This window comes from Micropterus dolomieu, linkage group LG06, assembly GCF_021292245.1.
Source record: "Micropterus dolomieu isolate WLL.071019.BEF.003 ecotype Adirondacks linkage group LG06, ASM2129224v1, whole genome shotgun sequence".
Classification (NCBI taxonomy): Eukaryota; Metazoa; Chordata; class Actinopteri; order Centrarchiformes; family Centrarchidae; genus Micropterus; species Micropterus dolomieu.
The window spans coordinates 19,864,697-19,883,783 of NC_060155.1; the positions used below are offsets into that span (position 1 = coordinate 19,864,697).

Sequence of the window (19,087 nt, forward strand, 5' to 3'; positions counted from 1 at the left end):
TTATGTTTTAAAATGGTTGGTGCCCCACCATTTTTACATATAAATATGACACTGGTCAAATCGGTTGTTAAAAAGTGGGGTATTTCAAGAATAATTATCCTAGCTGTTTGTAACAAGAATAACACCAAACTTAGTATGTAACCAAATAATTACACAACTCTGTACAGACACATGTTGTATATTTCAATTTGAATTTAAAGAAAAATATTTATGCTCCATGATGTCTTTAATCTTGAGTAGGCTTGTTCCCAGTAAATGTTTTGTTCCTCCCCAACAATGCACTCCTACAAATAAAAGCTGTATTTGTCTTTTTTAAGGAAAAGGTTAACTTGCCTATTTAAAGAACAATTAATTGCCTATCACATACAGATAACACATCAAACAGGATTTTTATGGAATGTTAACTGAACTGGTTTTAGTCCATGGACATTAGACAATTTTAACTGTAAAATAAGAAACCAAAGTAATTCAGTCTGTGATTCCTTAACTCGTATTTTTATGTAGTATTCAACTAATCTATATACTGCATAATACAATTCCTGAAATTCAGTTATGGCTTTTGGGAAACCCCAGGATTTTCAGTGGCCCCATCTGGCCACCCCAGGGAAATTTTCTGTACTACTTTTACACCATCTTTGGGTTTCAACAGACATGGCCCTCCCCTGCACCAATCAATCAAAAATAGTGCTGAACAAACACATGCCATTAAAGTGTGGGGATCTTTGTTATCGCATCTCTATTATTGTTGCTGGGCAAGGTAAGAGTTGGAGTTGGTTGGGGGTCGATGTGTCTTGTATACGTGCAAAAGCAAACCCAGCTACATTGCGATGTAAATAGCTGACGTGCCGCGAACACCGCCTGAAGAAACAGATGAAAAGGTTCCTCTTTAACTCTGTTGAAAACAGCGGCATACTTCTTCAGAGGTCCCTCGTATGCTCATGTGACGGTGACGAGCTGTGTAGCTGTAGATCAGTGAACTACCGCTTCTGGTAATGATGATGATACGGCTGATGGAGGGTATGCGTCTTCACTGTGCCAGTATTAAAGCGAGGAAAAACTCGTGAGACAGTAGAGAAGCACGCAGTCAGACAGGTCGTCTTGTGCTCACGGAGCCGGGATACTTCCACGGATTTCATTACGATGGCTTGGAGAGGCGCGAGAACACGGTCGTTTTGTCGACCAATTCATTATTTACCCTAAGGCCAGTGTTGTTTCTGTACAGAGGATTCAGCGGAAAGGAAAAGGTACTGTGTACAATTAACCCACTCAATAGGGAATGTGTAGGAGACGCTGCTACGCCGTGTTTTACCCCAAAATGACGGTGGTGGTAGATCTTTCCCCCAAACTGTTGGTCCAGTCAGTAGGATTAACGTTACCTCGGCATTGTTCGCTTATCAGAATTTACAGTCGGTGTTTTTACATACCATTACTTATCCTACATGTGGGGACTGTTTGGGCTTGCTGCAAAGCCTAAGCCCACGTCTGGACACACAATTTCCCAACCAGTGCTGTGCTGTTACATTACAGGCCTGCCTGGATCAAGATTCCCCACTGTGCCAACGTAGCGTTGTTAGCGAATGGCTAAGCGAAGCTAACGGTCCGCTGGTGGATAGTCGTCTTTCAGACAGTTTTTACTTTGTTTGTAAATATCTGGTGAAAGTTAGTTCTGTCTGTGGATTCCTTTTACAACTCCAGCGTTAACGACACCCTATAAAGTATGACACACTCACAGGTAATCTTTATGTACACATTGTTATATAGAGAGACTGAGCTAGTTACAGCGTTGAATCATGGGACCACTAAGTTACGTTGGGTTTTCCATGACAGCCGCTGAACTTTGTAGTGAACGAGTCGTGGGTAATGTAAGCTACACGGCTTGCAAGTGAAAGTAAGAAACCTAACCTTCGACATGTCCTGAACACACAACAACTTTGCAACTGTGCATAAGTACCCGCTTCCCCTTGATGTGGTGCCTCAAAACATCACACTGTGGGACTGGAAGATCAGGGTTAACCATTATTTCACCCGCTGAATGACTTTGTTTGCTCTTTTCCTGTCTGAATGTTAAGTTCCATTTTAGTTGCATAATGTTGGACACTGTTCGGCAGTTAATCTAGAAATGTGATATCTGAAAGGGGGAAATTAACCCTATGTTTTGACTGGACTTCAAAGAGTTGCACTGGACATATACAGTTAATGCTGTTGAATGTGCTGCACATTTGAGTTAATGGTTTTCAAAACTTGTCAATAACAGTGATTTATCTGACCTCCTGGCAGTTTGTGAAGTATTGGTAACTTTAGTGTTAACAATTTGCATGTTATTTATTTAACCCATAGCAGTATTGGTTGATATGTTGTATTTTATGTAAGTTGAGCCATATCGTATCAACAGGTTGCTTTTTATTTTAGGGAACCATTAGTATATACACGTTGTAAGGATTATGAGCTGCTCTGAACTGCTATTTTGAAATGCATGGTTTTGCAGAAGTAGGCTATTACACTCTTATCTTAGCTCAACTCTGCTCCGACCCCCCCCCCTTCCACTTCCCTCTAGCAGTTTTCAGGATGAAACATAGAAGCCAGAGATGGAGTTGCATTTATATCTTTTAAACACATCTGTCGTCATTTTCCACAACATTTTTTGTTACAGCAGGGCCAATGACAGTGGTAGATCATGCTAAGATTAATAATAATAATGCAACACTGAGGGTGTGGTTTCTTATAAGCTAGTAGGAACACTACTGGTTTTACAGAATGACTAGTGTATAAGATTAAGTAGGATCTACTGGCAGAATACGTCAGAAATTGAATATAACTTTCATAGTTTTTTTTATTAGTATATAATTACCTCCTTCATCTTTTCACCAGTCAAAATAAGAATAGTTGTGTATTCATTACATTAGAGCCCTTTATAACAACAGAGGCCCCCATCTTGGGGGATCAGATCACAAGTGGAAAGCTCCAAGTACATCAGTTCTTACCTGGGATTAGAATGCGTCTCGAATGACCACTTGTGACCAGATCTTAATTCAATACATGCAAATGAACAGGTACATCATTTCTTTTTGCAAAGACCAAAAGTGTTTTTGTTTTTAACCTGCATTTGATAAATTTACTGTTTCTCAGACCACAGATGAGACAAGAATTAGGTCGGAAAAACAATAGACGTCGCCAGAGCGCTGGGCCTCGCTGATTACTGTACAAAAACACAACATTATTATAATTTTATTAGCTGATTTTGGGGAAACTGGATTATATTTTATCAAATATTTTCTGGTTTTCCCTTTTGATGTCCTCCGGCTACTTTGCCGGAGGACATCAAAAGTCTTTGTGATTTGATTTTTTTGTATGCATCAGGCAAGCAATTCTCATTGGACTGAACAGACTGCATCTTTGGGTCAGGTATCCAGTTCTAATAATACATCAGTGTTTCACATCCACAGAGTCCGTCATGTTTCTACAGTAGCCCAGAATAGCCTACACACTGATCCTTTTAACGGATGCTTTGACAACTGATAAGTAGCCGTGTGTAGCTGTCATCGTTGCTCAGTGTCCTATCCACTGTTTCAAGAAAACATAATGATCACAAAAACAGAATTATAGTCAGCAGTGCTTCTTGTTGAAAACATTTTCTTGTTGTAATTTTTATTGCCTTTGGAGACTGTCCTCCAGACATGATTGAATAGTCATCATGGAGAGAGGATGGTTTATGTAGCCAAGGGAGAAGATTTTCTGCCCTCCCTTCGTGTGTGTTTCTCTTTGCTGTCAATGTTTGTTAACAGTTATGCCTTGCTTTTGTTTCCTTTGCTGTTGACAGGTGAATTTCTCTTTTGGGATGTGTAAATACTATGTACCTGTCCCCTGTTGTCATTTCAGGTGATGACCTGGATTGTGCCGTGTGAATGACTGAATACCATGAAGCACACACAAAAGCTGCTGTTCATTGTGTGCTTCATCCTGGTACTGGGCTTTATTTACTACTCCTCCTGGAAGCTACATCTATACGTATGGGGTCAGACGCCTCGTAAGTAACATTTCCTGTGTTGACTATTTTTACATTTATTCATCCCCTGATCATCCATCTGTCATAACCCATAGTCCTTTTGAAACCTACACGTGTTTTATCTGTTTTGAAATCTGTTTCTGTTTTGCTGTTTGCCTCTCTGTGCTGTCTATTTTAAATTTTATTTTTTAGGCTCTCTGTTGAACCGTTAGTATGTCAGACTGTGTGTTGGCGTCTCAAAACCTTTTCATTCACTTTACCAGAGCACCAGATATTATGGGGAGAGTTCTTGGACATCTTAAAACCAGCCCATGTGGATTGTCTCACAGATGGAAATCTATTGACAGCCCTCTACCATGGCTACTTTAACTATACCTATGTGTTAAACAGCATACTTACTTTCTCTTCTACTTTTGCAAATGGAATGAAATGGCATTTTGAGATTTCCACACTTTGATGAATACATATAACATGAAGAGAAGTATGCGTGGCGGTATCAGGGTATTATAATATCTTGAAGGTGTGATTTTCAATACAGTCAAACACAGACGCTCCTCTTACAGGTTTATTATTATTATTATTATTATTATTATTAATAATAATCTTTATTTGTTGAGCACTTTTCAAAAACAAGTTACAAAGTGCTTTAACAAGTGTAAAGGCAATAATAACCAAAAGACAATAATACAAAAACAATACAAGATAAAAGCAAGAAAACATTGAAAAGACGAAAATACACGTTTAAGATAAATATTAAATAAGTAAAATAAAAGGGATAAAATAAAGTCCAATAAGATCGGGAAAGGCTCTCCTATAAAAGTATGTTTTAAGAAGGGACTTAAGAGTTCACTGACTCAGCCGACCTGATTTCCTCGGGCAGGCTGTTCCAGAGCCTCGGGGCCCTGACAGCAATCGCTCTGTTCCCTTTAGTTTTCAGTCGTCTTGTCTCACCTGTATCACACAGGCTATGCGTATCTCATGCTGCATTCACATACTCCTCGGATGGTCCCATTTCCCATGTTGGGAAATTGATCTATCGACTTTGGCGTGTTTTTTGAGCTTTAAGTCCTAATGTGTTTTTAAAAAAAAAAAAAAATGGACACTACAAAGATGATGTGCTGTACTTTATTACTCAGAGCGTTTAAACATGTTCACAGCTATTTCCGGTATTGCAGACTTCTGAGTTGTTGTTCCGACTGCTGCTAAACCAGTACTGTAAAGGTTAGAAAACCTGTGCCATTTCAAAAAGGGACATGTCAGCATGCTGCAGTGACGTCTGTCATCTCAAGCTCAGCTTTTTTACTCATATACTGTCAGTGCTTGAAGTTGGCGTACCGGGACTTTTTCTTGCGTACTGGTACTTCTCACAAACTGCCGGTACTCTCCTGTGCCCTCTCCATATCAGGTTCTCTGGGCACTATGTGCCGCTCACCTGCTCACCTGCACTTTCAATCAGCCGTGTGCAGAATGTAGCTTGTCAGTGTCAGTTTTCATGAACTGTCCAATCACAGCCTGGATGGGGCTGGACATTGAAAAATTTTGCCAGATATGTGTCATTTAAACTGGGGACATGTCAGAATCAGAAGTTTCCATCACTTTTTAAAAGCTTTTGTTAAAAATGTTCCCGGGAAAAACAGCTTGCAAGGTTGTTAAATAACAAATGAAACAATGCACAATAAGAAAACATGAAATGGAATTGAAGTATAGAAGAAACAAATGTGCATTGGACCACAAAGTAACTTAAGCCAAAACAACAAGCTCCTGATTACTGCATTATATTCATTATATTTTGAATTGTCACCTGCCAGGAGGCATGTCTTCCACTTTACCCTGGTAAACCCGGGTATGACTATGCCTCCTTGTAATGTTGGATTGGAGTTTCTGAGTCTGTATTTAGAGAAGTGATGTTGCAGAATTGAACTGATGTTGGGGAGGGTGGCCTGAAACCGCTGTCAAAATCCAGCAGATGGGGCTAGAAGATTTCTCTCTAACAATTTTGAAACTTCCTTGCCTGTGCCCCGTACAGAGTATATTTTCTAGGGGAAACCTTCTCAGTTACATTTTGCTACAGAAACCCCAAATGTCAGTGTTTTGAACCAGATTGAGAGCCTACCCAGAGGGACAGGATAGGCTGATAGAGGAATGTGCCCATTCCTGTCGTATCCACATTTTCCCCAACTGTTGTTTGTGTGATGCAAGAGTACTTATGCATCACTGATCTTAGGTAGAAGGTTATGTTTGTGGTATGCTGATTCATGGTGACATGTTAAAGCTGGGATTGATGGTCTGTTGTGGGCCCGTCAATTCACACCACTCTATCCTCTGTGCCGATTATCAGCAGCTGCCTCTGCTTTTACTATAATCAGGATTCTTTTGTCAAAAGGTCCATTCTGACACATCTCTCACTCCTCAAATGTTTTAAAATATGTAACATCTAAATATGTGAATATACGTTGTAAATTATGAAACTGATGAGGAAATGTGCTGGAGCTTAAACAGCTGAGGGGTTTCTGAAGCTGTCAAGCCATGGCAATAAAAATTAATAACGTCAATCATTTAGAAAGACTATTTTCTTCTCAACTTATCACTCTTCTCCAGTGTGGCCCCCACTGTGAGGAGAAATAGGACTTAAAGTTTTACTTGTCTTATGTGCCAGTGGTGCAAGCATTTGTTATTTTTGTTTGTTTGTTTTTTTTTTTCAAATCTGCTAAGGTATCTCTCTTATTTGAACACTGAGCTCTACCGTGAAAGAACTGTGTGAAATTCAAAAGACATTACCTAATCATATCTGAGTCTGAAAGGGCTGTGAAGCCAACTGAATAAGCTTTAATGCAATAAAAAAAAAAAAAATCAATTTTATTGGCATGAATGTTTTGAGAACAGTGTTGCCAAAGCATCAAAATATAATGTGGACAGCATACAATAACAGTAATATGACCATTAACACACATTAAGTGTAAATAAATGTGTGTCAAATAAGTCTTTGCTGCTAATGTTTGCTTATTTCATTGTGAAATAGGTTAGTAGTTTTACTCAGGTTCTTCATATACCACAATTTAATTTCTTGCCATGCCCCCTGTATTTTAACTCACCCATGCCCATTCCCCTCCTAAGGACATTAGCAGGCTCACAGTCAATGGGTCTTGTTCTGCTTAAATTTTTGATTTGCGTTGGTTGCAGTTTGTCAGTTTTGCGGTGGGTTACCCAATGAGTAAAAAAGTGAGAGAGAGATATATATAGATAGATATATAGAGATATAGATATATATAGATATATCGATTATATCGAGAGAGAGAGAGAGATTTTTTATATATTTTTACCTGCAGATTGGATGGCAATGTTTCTATATTTCTGAAACATCCCATGTTGCATCACAGACAGCATGCTTGATCAACAGATGACCTAGGCTGTGATCCATATTCCAGTGATTTCTCAAGCTGTGTTTCAAAGCAGAAACGCAAAAGGAGAGCCGCTTTGGCTGCAGTGACAAATATTGGCTTTCTGCATTACTGTGGTGCCAGATGTTTGGCTTAAAGATGGTCAAAAGGGAAAGATGAGCATGTGGATGGTCTCTCCTGCCCTCTGCCCTGGTCAGCTAAGCTATGCGGTCTCACTGAGAGGATCAAATCTGGATAATCTCTTCTTCCCATTCTTGATTTACTCACTGCTCCACTGAGACAAATGGAACATGCAAAGGCTTATGTCCTGTTCACTGCCATTAAGAGCATCTTTGTAGTTGTTCTGTACTTGTTTTACCACCTGTTATTCTTTGATAGCACCAATAAATTCTTGTTTTATAGGGTTTGGCCCCATCCACACTACTCCGTTTTAATTTACAAACGGAGAATTAAAACGAATACGATCTCTGTCCACACAAGCGTTTTAGCTGCGTATCGGAGTTGATCTCGTCTACATTAAAATGTCTGAAAACGGAAATTTAGTGCCTGTTCAGGTACACTGGGCATGTGCGTGCCGGTGTAAACGTGAAGCAGATGGTCTATTCCGTAGTTACAGAAGATTTGGCAAAAGAATATGTCAAAAGAATTTCTTTTTTTTTTTTTTGCATGCACCAATAACAAGCTGGGACTTTTACTGAATGTAACACGGTACTGTGGCGGCGGAAAACAGACTGGGAGTCGTTTCAAAGGAAATGGTGATATGCACAGTAGCCTACAATTGTAGGCAGATAGGCCTAAGTGTTATTTGCACTGGGTACAGAATATTTTAATAAAAATACCAAAACTAAAACTCTGTCCGTAGCATTGTGTTTCTGCTTTGCATTACTTATAAGACCCAATCAGAGAGCCGAGCATGAGCGGCTGCATCATCGTTTCTAAAGTCGTCCATTTTGGCCCGTCTTCACTAAAACTCCCTCCGGAGTTTTGAAACGCAAAACTGGGTCGGCAGCATTTCCAAACTTCTCCGTTTTAGGTCTTCGTTTTTGCCATTTTAGTCTGGACGGGAGGTGCAAACGTAGCAAAAGGTCTCTGTTTTACTTCCAAAACGCAGGTTTGAGACCCACCAAAATCCACATGACATATCTCCATTGAAAAGTGATGACAAAATGAAAAGGATGAGCCTTATTAATAAAGACTCGTATTAGTCATATTTTCAAGCTGGCTTCCTGTAGTGTAAATTTGTGCCCGGTCCTGTTCTTCTTTAGCCACTGTGTTATGATTGTAGTTATTTGTGTAGAATTGTTTTCATTACTAAACCAATGGCCAGATGCAGCATTTCCCTTGGCATTTGTTTAATGCTGTCTTGTGACTCTCTGCCTGCTAAGCTACGTTGGAGTGACCATTGTCATTTCTGTCAGCTGGAGTGAATGTTTGACTCTTTATAGCTGCTCCAGCAATGCTCTCAGTTATCATGGTAAAGAATGGCTGTGGCTGACACACAAGGGCCTGTTAGCTGCCACTTGTATCTCTGGCTGTTTTATTTTCTGTCACGTTCAACTCTGACACTGTAATTAAAGGCTGTGCAGCTATGATGAAATACAGTACAACTAATGCGATGATGTTGCCTGTTTGCCAGACATGATCGGGTTTTTAATGAAGCAAACTTTCAATAGCCTTCAGCTTGTTTTGTCACCGCTGTTGTCATTGATCGGTATTGATGTTGTGAGACAGCTTTATTGAATATTTATTTTGGCCTTGATTTGTGTGTTTTGATGTAGCATACTCTATAGGTAAGGTTTAAAACTGATGAATAAAGTAGGACAATCATGCTTACCAGATAATTGCTGTAATGAACAATTTTAAACAGGGTCCACTGATTAGACATTTTCCAGAACTTGCAGCCACATGTCATGGCCTTCATCAACAAATGGAGTTTGCTTAGTTGTCATGGCATTTTGGAAATATACGGAAATATAATAGGGCTGAAACGATTCATCGATTAATTCGACTGCTGCAATCAACGTTAGCTGCAGCCCTAGAATATACAGTCTTGGCAGCATAAGGGGAATTTATTGTATATTGGTTGTATATGGTTGGACAAGGCGTTTTTAAAACCGTTTTCTCAGTGCATTGTGGATGGAGATCTTTTGTCTACCTTTAAAGTGGACGTGGCCTAACATGCACTGTATCTAACCACTTCTACACATGGCTCCGACAAGATTACACCATCAAGACTGTTTTCTGTTGGGAGTCTGTCACATGGCGTAACGCAGCTGTTTCAAATCAATGGGCAAAATCTTGTGTAAGACGTGTCATCTTCAAACTTTGTATAATATAGATGCAGCCAACTTTCTTTTGAGTTCAGAGCAGCATTCCCAACAGGTTTACTGTGCTGATGGTTTGGAATTTGAGCTAAGTGGTCTACATCACTAGAGGTAATGGAATAAGTAGAGAATATTTCAGCTGCAATAGACAATAAAAAATTATACAGTGTAAAAAATGTTCGATTCCATTTTCCTGGTTGAGAAGCTACTTTGAGAATAGATGTTCAAATACATAATTTCAGAACTTAGGTCACTTGTGTAGTTTCGCAAGGCTCTGTTCTGGATCCAAAGCTCTTTGTACTGATAATTGTTATATTTACTCATGAAACAATTATTTGTTTTATTATAAGTTATTTCTGGATACAGATGAAGGGGAATTAGAAACCCTGAAGAGGTGGATACTAATAAATTGTCATTAAATCTAATTTAAACCAAATTTTGAATCTGAAGAAACCCTTGTGATCAATGATGTAGAAATTGAAAAACTGTGTGAAAACTGCTAATATTGCAACGGTAGCCAACAAGCCACAAATTACAATGTTGTTGATTTCACCCCTAAACTGCTTTTCTTAAATAAAATACTCAAATGGCTCATGGCAAATGTTGTTTTTATGCTATAAATCCAGTTGTTTACTTATGATTCTCTGTGCGTGTCTAAAGTATATTTAGAATATTTCTAGACTCATAAATCTATAGATAAGGTCAGCAGTTGCTCAAGGAGTGTGCTTCAAATGTTCCTGACCCCAGCTTGGTTTTCAACATCCTCTTGTCTTGGGGAGCTGAAGTGGTCATCAGTGATACGCCTATACAGTTTCATTTGGCACAGAGTTTGAGGTTTACTAATTGGGGAATTTGATCTACCAGAAGCCTTCACATGGAGAGGCTGCATTTTCTTTGTAGCCATTTATAACATTTTTGTACATTATTTTTACATTTGCTGTCCTTTGTTACAAGGAGCACTTGTTCTTGTTTTGTTTTGAAGAGAGCTTTGTTGTTCTGTCATGTTAATCATAGGCATTTGGATGGAATGACATGGCAGCTGTCCTCTGATTATTTTGATAGAAGCGACAATTTCAATTTCTTCTCCAAAACACCATGTGGGTTTTTGTTTAAAGCTAACTTTCTTCTAATTTAAAAGTCCTCAGTCTTTATCTATGTGTTTTTAAACAAATTATACTGATTAATTTGAAAGAGGAAGCATTATGAACATGGCTTTAAGCATGTTCAGAGTAGGTCACAGCCATTTACTGTGGATCTGTCACTTCTGTTAACACATCTTTTTACAGAAATTGTGAGAATCTTTCACATTGTTCTGTAATACGACAGACTTGGACACTAATAAGTCATTCTTTAACATTTATACTGTGTTGTTACTGTACTCTGAATGTCACTTCTGTGACTGTAGATACACATAGGAGGATCAGCTTTACAACCCTCTGATGTTTGGTTTCTTTCTGTGTCTGCCTTGTGTTTATCTGTTTTTGTACTTAGCCACATTTATTTATTTATTTATTTATTTTAATGCTATTGCCTGGGTTAATAGTTGGTTCCACAGCTCTATAGTGATGATTCAGTGTCTTAACCCCCTTTTGTTTTCAGAGAGGATTGAAGAAGAGACAACTGTAGTCCTGACAGAAGTGAAAAGAATTACAGGTAGAGGCACTGAGACTCTGCCCCTTTATACTGGGTGACTGTCACACTATTGTGAAATGGGAGATTTTAAACTGGGCTGACTTCTTTCCCCCCTGAAATATAAATCTCTGCTAACTCAACAATGAATGCTTTCCACTTTCATCTACCTATCGTAATTTTTTTTCATTTTATTACCAACAGTGTTTGTGCTCATTCACTCATTCAGACCTTATGGGTAACTTTCAGTATTCCACTGCCATAATAATCGCAAAAACACAATGGGGGCTTTTTGCAGTTCATTTTCCACTTCATTGGGCTTTCTGTCTTTGAATAAAGATTGAGACTTATCATTCTGCCTACTGGGATTAAAGCTACTAACCTATCCTCCTTCTCCTCTTCTTCTTACTCTGTAATGTCTGACATTTTGAAGTTGGCTTCATTTTCAAGTCCAATACTGCCATAACAGACAGGCATCAAACGGTGCTAACTGACCATTTTGTGTTTCAGAGTTGAAAACAGACAACAACGTGGGACGAATAGTAGGTACACCAGGTACATCTGCAGCCCCACCGAACGAACCCCTAGCCATCCTTGCTATTCCTCTGCCATTAATAACAAATAGATGGAACCATTTAAAACCCTGCAGTCCTTCAGCAGCCATATTTGGGTTGGGAAGCTAACAACACTTTCAAATGTCCAGACAACCAGATCTGTTACTAACCGGGAACGTGTTTTTAAAGTTGTTACAAGTTCATAAAATATTGAATTTGCTACACATGACAACTAGTGAAAACATCTGTTCAGCCATTGTTGGCCACATGATGCTGCTGTGTGATACAACACTGCCCCCTCTTGTCATGGCTTAGTAACAGATACTTAACAAGTGAAGCAGTCAGCAGGAGTTTTTTTGCACAATACTGTAAGGTTCCACAGACCTGCATTTGTCTTCCTGGTAGGACCCTGCCACTTTAATTTCTCTCAAGCTGTTGCCTCGACTTGTCCCCCTGGCTGCTTTATGCTTCTTAACAGAAACATAATGCACACGCACACTCACATTCACTCATCTTGGCTTCCATGGCAAATCCTCTGGGGCAGTGCTTAGATCCTTCCCTAGCCAGCCGTCACGCATTCCCATTGTCCTTTTCTTTATCTTTCTCCTCCAGCTTCTCTGTGAAGACCAGATCCGCAACCACAGGAGTAATACCACGCACTTCATACTTTCAAATAATGCTCATGTTAAACATAGCACAGCATTTTACAGACAGAAATGAGAATTATATTAAGTTTTATAGACCCAAGGCAACAGTAGATATTCAGATGACATCACTGATATAAAGTTCTCATTTTTCCATATCCTAGTTTTCTGTGCTTCTGTCTTCTTCCTCAACACTTCACCAGGCATCTATTGGCTGCCTTTGTGGTTGTCCATAGGTGATCTCTAACTTTTTTTTCTAACTTTTTATATATTTTATAAACTCAACAGATTGTTTTGGCTGGCTTCTCCCTAACCTCGCTTGTTTTTCACAAATCCTAATGCTTATTTTCGTTTACATTGGCCATATTGTTTTTCTTGTGAAAGATGCACAGGTTGTTCACAACTACAGCTAATGAGCTGATAGTTGAAATTAAGTAGACTGGATGACCAGAGGTAATAATCCAATATTTAAAGTTTCAACCCCAAAGATGCCACACTTTCTATTGACATGTTTTGTGACCTGCATGGTAATAGATTGTTTTCCATCTCTGTTTTTGTCTTTCTTTTCCAGTGTATGATACACAGGGCTTTTCCCTAAATCTGGACAAAAAACTGTGAGTACATCTCTCCTAGTAAACGTGTTTTCAATTCCCTATTGTGGACGGCATGGGATATTTCTACCTTTTGTTATATTTAGAACAGCTGAATTCCCAGTTAGACTTTGCTTCCATTCGTTTAGATATGTTTTACAGCATGTTCCACTTGATACTTATTCACACAGGTTCTGGTTGATCAATGGGGAATCATGAAAACGTAAACCTTTGACCAATTAATTTCACTTGATTTTTTTTTTTAAACAAACACATAGCATCTCATTGGAGTCCTAACCAAAACCTGATGACAGATGCACAGAATTGATTGGTGGTCTGAGTAATACATTAAGAGAATTGTGTGAATTGAAATATAGTCTGTTTTCCCATCGATTCCAGAGCGGCTGTGGTTTGTCAGGGTGAGAACATGCTACATTGAGTCATTATAAAGCTGTCATTATGTCAGCGCGTCTTCTGATATGTGTATAATTCCCTGAATTGGTTTGACACTCTTGCTCTAAACTGCCATGATAAGGTCTCTAGCCTCGCCTCTACAATATAGGCAATAATCATATGCTGCCATCACCACCCTCACAGGGCGCGTCTGTCCACACTACGTGCACACACTGTAAGCATTATGTCAGCACACACTTTAAGGTGGTTCTCACATGGGTTCAATTTGTCTAATAATATAGCTCCTTACATTATATCTTCAGTGCCATTAATTACTCCATTAGAGCACATGCATACAATAGTGCAATTCATCTTAAAGCTACTAATTTGTTTTGTGACTTGGGATCATTTATTCCTGCTGGTGGTCCTGCTTATGGAAAAAGATAGATTTCATTCTCACCAAATTGCTTATCATCTTGAGGCCAGTTAAAGCAAAGCTGCAAGTGATCTAGCTTACTCAAATATAATATATTAGCCTAAAAGAGCTTGAAATTGTGCACATGCATGCCCGAGTCCAAGCCCCTTCTCCTGCCATCTCTGACTTTCAGGCCTCATATAGTGCAAAGACTTGGGCCTCTCTCCCATTTTCCCTGTTTATTTGAACTAGATTCATGGCATGCATCAGGTTATTAATGATCATGCTAGTAATCTGGACCTTCTAGTTTTAGCACTGCCAGTGTGATTATTTGAACAAGGCCCCTCTGCTTTGTCTTGCCACACACAGGTGATATGCTGATCTGTTCCTGAGTTCTCTCACTTCCTACACAACCCCTTTTTCTCCTATCTTTCAAGCAAATTGTTTGACAAGCTCAGTTTTTGAAGCTTGGAAATATGTCAGTATAATGGATAATTAGTTATCATGATGTGTCTGATTAATCGCTCCCTCTGATTTATTAATGCACAGGCCACCAGAGTTGGCATACAAGTATGACAACCTCAGCGAAGGAGAGTGCAAGCCAGGATATGCAGCAGCCAAGATGACCAACATCTATCCTAAGTGAGAAGCATTGCTCTTTCATTCTTTTACACACCATTTCGCAATCAGGAGCTTCACAAATGAATCACTTAAATTGAATATCAGCAGGAGAAAAGCAAAAACTGCCACTGGTACATACCGAGATGCATGATGTCACTCGTCAAGCCAGCTTGGCCTTAAGGGGTTTGAGTCAGAAACAGAGAAGCCCCCACATTCCTATCCAATCTTCCCCAGTTTCAATCATGTTTCTATCATCTTCTCCCCCACCACAAAACCACGACTGTGTCCTTGTGATCCCCCTGTTACACAAAAGAACCTTTGTCACCCGAGTACAAGGTCTCCCATCTTTCTCCTATCGTATCCTAGAGCCTTAGAGGCTTTCTCTATGAACGACACCAACTGACTTCCTGTCCTGACTCATCACGCTTCCTGGTACCCAGCCCACACAGTCCTCCACGGTCCTCTCTGATGTCATTGGCTCTTTTGATTTTTCTCTTTGCCTCCATTTGCTGCCCATCTCAGCTCGATCTATAGGGCATTGTCCTATCAGCATTCCTGGAGCTAAGCTAATAGAGGAGCAATTTGCAGCATTGCTGAACAATAGCCGGTGGCACTTCAACATCTAGTTGTGGGATTATTATGGTGTTATTTACCAATCCATTTCCAAGAATGGAACCAGATTATCTATTGTCTCACGATGCACAATTAAGTTTATAGTATACCAGTTCAACAATAAATTCCAGTATTTTTTAAAAATCACATATTTCACTTTCACTATTTTACACAATCCTGCTACCAACCTTCCACTCTAAGTGGCATGTGTGATATTGTGTCCTAGTATTCTGTTTATAAGGGAACCACTTAAAATGAAGTGTTTAATTGAAGATATCCAAAGCATATTGCATAAAATATACAGCCTATGTTGGATGAATTGACAAACCAACATCATCAGCTATAAATTCCGCTGCTGCTTAACAAGAGAGGTGAAGCAGTTTTCGTGGAACTGCTCTCTACCTATCTGAGAGGCTACGTGTTAACCATGTCCTCCCTTGTAATGACTTCCTCTAATCAGCCGCACGTGTCGGATCAAAGTTCTGTAAAACACGGAACCCCCTCCGGGAGCCCACTGATTACTACCACCTTCAGCCCAGTCACACACAGGTCAATGAGCACAATTAACGCCACACTTTGCGTTAGTGTGTGTGTGTGTGTGTGTGTGTGTGTGTGTGTTAGTGTGTGTGTGTGTGTGTGTGTGTGTGTGTGTACATGTTTGTTGGAATGCGCGAGTGCAAGTGTATGGTTGGGTTGAACCTATACAATCGCATTGTATGTTAGTATCAATCATTTCCAGTGTGAAAGGCAGTCAACCAATTAACATGTTGTTTGTAAACTCTCTTCTTTCTTTAGCTCGGTCTGCTTTGAATGTTTACCACCCAAAAATAAATCAATTTGAAAGTCCTTGTTAGCATTTTGTTTAAATACGTGTGGCCTACTGTTCAGCTGTTAGAGAAAACCTACTTAACCTTGAGTAGTGAGGTCCTGTGGCTCTCCCTCTAATCATCTCCCGCTTCCTCCATGTTTGTCTTCTCTGAAGACCCTGCCTTGCAGAATCCAATTTATTTTCCACACCTCCCCTCCTCTCCGCTTTACCCAAAACTGTTTGTATTGAAGCCCTAAATCAAGTGTTGGCAGTGAACTTGAAGCCGCACGGTTATGAAAATATTTCCACGTGAGAGATGGACCTCGCAAAGGAAATGAGTACAATGCATCCCTGCACATTGGCTGTTTTGGGAGCCCTCACTTTTTATTTAACAACAAGCAGCCCCCTGTCGATCTGCTTTGTCAGGATGTCAGTGACTGACTGTCGGTCAGGGCTTGGTGACTTGCAGTGGTCCTGTGTTATTTTTAAAGAGTCTTGGGTTTAATGAATCTCCATTTGTTTTGGCAGGACAGAAGTCTGTGTGTGTGTGTGTGTGAGCCCCCGTCAGGTGATGTGAGGACCAGGGGAGTCATACATAACAGCCTCTCCTCTTGAGTCCCTCTGCTTTCATGCTTTAAAACTGTAGGATAATAAGGGTATTGAAGACCGATTAGGGTGCATGGAAGATGTTCAAGCTAACCGGAAGGCTTCCAATTAATGTCGGCCATGTTTGGTCATTGTGCCTCAGAGCTTCACATTTTTCTTATGAACCCATGGCAGTGTTATTGAAACAAGCTATCCCAAAATTCCTGCTGAGAAACAAGGTAGTGTGGCTCCAGTTTAAAATACCTTTGCCAGTTAGTGTAGTCTGTCAGGCTGTGGGAGCCATAATATATCACTGGTGAGAAAGAACGTGTGTGGGGGGAGCGGCGCCCATCAGCATCATGCTTCAGCATATTGCTGGTGGTCTGGTGTCCGGTAATGAGACAACAATCTCTGCAGCTGTCTTCTTTTATTAACACCATAATTCACACAAGCTCAGTAGATCTCTCCAAGGCGCTTGGCACTGTCTTTTCTGTGGGTGCGTGTCCTGATTGATCATTTAGGTATGACATGGAAAAGCATGTAGCGCCATGCATGTGACTGTCAGAAAAAAGACAGCGAAAGCAGTTGCCCCCCTCTCCTCTTGTGTCCGCCTGGCTTGACAGCAGGTCATGAAAACACACATCCATCCTGAAGCCACACTCGGGTCGCAGGCGTGACTAAGAGGAAATGGCTTCTTTTGATTTTAGAGCTGCAATTAATCAACGAGGGATGCGCGCGCGCGCGCACACACACACACTTATACAGGCACACAGGATAAGGAAGAGGCGATGCTGGAAGTAGCAGTTCATGGGGCATTAAAAACATTGGGCCCGGACGTGTTTTTCAATATCAAACTCAATTTGTTTTTTTAATGTGGCAGGATGACTTGCTGCTCGCTGGAGTAGGTTAGCTTGTCTGTTCTCTGTCATGGGCAAACGGGTATGTCAGGCTCAAATATGTCTGAATTTCCTGGATACTTGTTGTTTTTATTGTGTGTATTTCCTTAAACTGGGGCAACGGTGAGAACAACTTCCTCCACTCTAATTCAGTTTGTGGAAACAGTCTTTCCCCAGATCCTATGAGGGAAAGCATGTTGGCATGAGTATGCTGTCTCAACAGATTTATCAAAACCGTGTGTCATCTGTGATTTAGGCCGCGGCGGAGAGGTCATGTTGTTAGGTTACACACTGCAGCCGCCTTCCGTGTCTCCCGCTGCCTCTCAGTTTTTATTACCAGCTTAGTTCATAGCTACTTTGCTAACGTGTGCAGGCTTTGATTCTTTTGGAAGGCTTTTACAGGGGACGTAGGGATGCTGTTACTTGCTTAACAGTAGAACAAGTGAATGTTATTACTTTGTAGCTTAAACTTGCCGAGTTCATTAACACTGCTATTCCAAGTGGAGCAAGGATTATGGGAAGTCACAAGGTCTCTATGGAGAAGAGAAAAGGTGTGGTGAGGGAATACACAACAAAATAAATCATTCTTAATCATATGGGGTTTGTTACAAAAGTGGCTATAGGCTACTAAGAAAAGTCATTATTACAACATGGGACATTTTTTCTTGTTCTTTGTGCTCATCTGATCAAAATTTTCTCCCTCTTATTCCTTCTGTTCTCTCCTGTGCCTCATTGCAGGTTCATAAAACCAGCACCCATGTTTCTTGATCAGAACTTCAGACGTCTAGGAAAAGTCAACAGTTACTTACCTCCCTTTGGATTCAGAACGCAAGGTAAGAAAGGTTCATTCCATCACTTACCTGCTACTACTGACATCTTTTAATAATTTCTTCATGGATGGTGCCCATAAAAACATAAATACTAGGAAAATGTTTGCTCTGTAGATACGCTTGTGTTGTTGCTGACACTGAGTCTGTGTTTTCAGTGCTACTGTTTCTCTGAGGTTTAGATGCTGTATTTGAGCTTGACAGCAGCTGCATGGTACAGTATTTTTATCTCGGAGTAATAAACGGTCTGACGGAATTGGTATCAGGCTTGGATTTGAGTCAATGTTGTCCAGAGGATTATAGTTTTGTTCTGAGTTGACGACATTAAACTCGGGTCTGAATAGGTTATGAAATAAAAGTGCAAATGTCTTACCTAATCGTCAGGCATCAGTTGGCTGCTTATATGACAACTACATGGGGCATCATTGATGTAACAAGTTATTCTGTAGCCTGATATTCAGAATGGTCCTTTTAAAATTGCTGAAAAAATCAGGGATGTGAGCAGAGGCATGAAACCAAGCTAGTTATTATGTCCAAATTCTCCTGCTCCTTTTTAAGCTCTTTTCTTCATCAAGGTTTCACTCTGATGGTTCAGTGGTGGTGAATGCCAATGTTCTGCCACTTTGCACTTTTCACCATTTGTCATTGTTGCAAGGCTGCTGTTTTTGGCAGAATATATTCTGCCTCAGGTTTGTTACTCTGCCTTTGTCCTGAGTTGAGACAAAGTGAGTTAGGTAATCCATCGCATTGTACATTTAGTCACCTTTAGTCTTTGCCAAATTTATGCT

The 19,087-nt window shown here is 40.1% G+C and overlaps 1 protein-coding gene across 7 annotated transcripts in view; it reads left to right on the forward strand.

The window, feature by feature from the left end:
* Positions 1-669: 669 nt before the first annotated feature.
* st3gal3b (ST3 beta-galactoside alpha-2,3-sialyltransferase 3b) overlaps positions 670-19,087 on the forward strand; it is a 47,766-nt gene continuing 29,348 nt past the window's right edge. Inside the window, exons 1-7 of one of the 7 annotated variants that reach the window (XM_046051320.1) lie at positions 670-757; positions 3,877-4,024; positions 11,325-11,378; positions 11,865-11,909; positions 13,124-13,166; positions 14,500-14,592; positions 18,211-18,305. In XM_046051320.1, the coding sequence (XP_045907276.1) occupies positions 3,916-4,024; positions 11,325-11,378; positions 11,865-11,909; positions 13,124-13,166; positions 14,500-14,592; positions 18,211-18,305 (439 nt within the window). In that variant the 5' untranslated portion in view covers positions 670-757; positions 3,877-3,915. The other 6 variants (XM_046051318.1, XR_006825363.1, XM_046051317.1 and 3 more) reach the window with 6 other exon arrangements.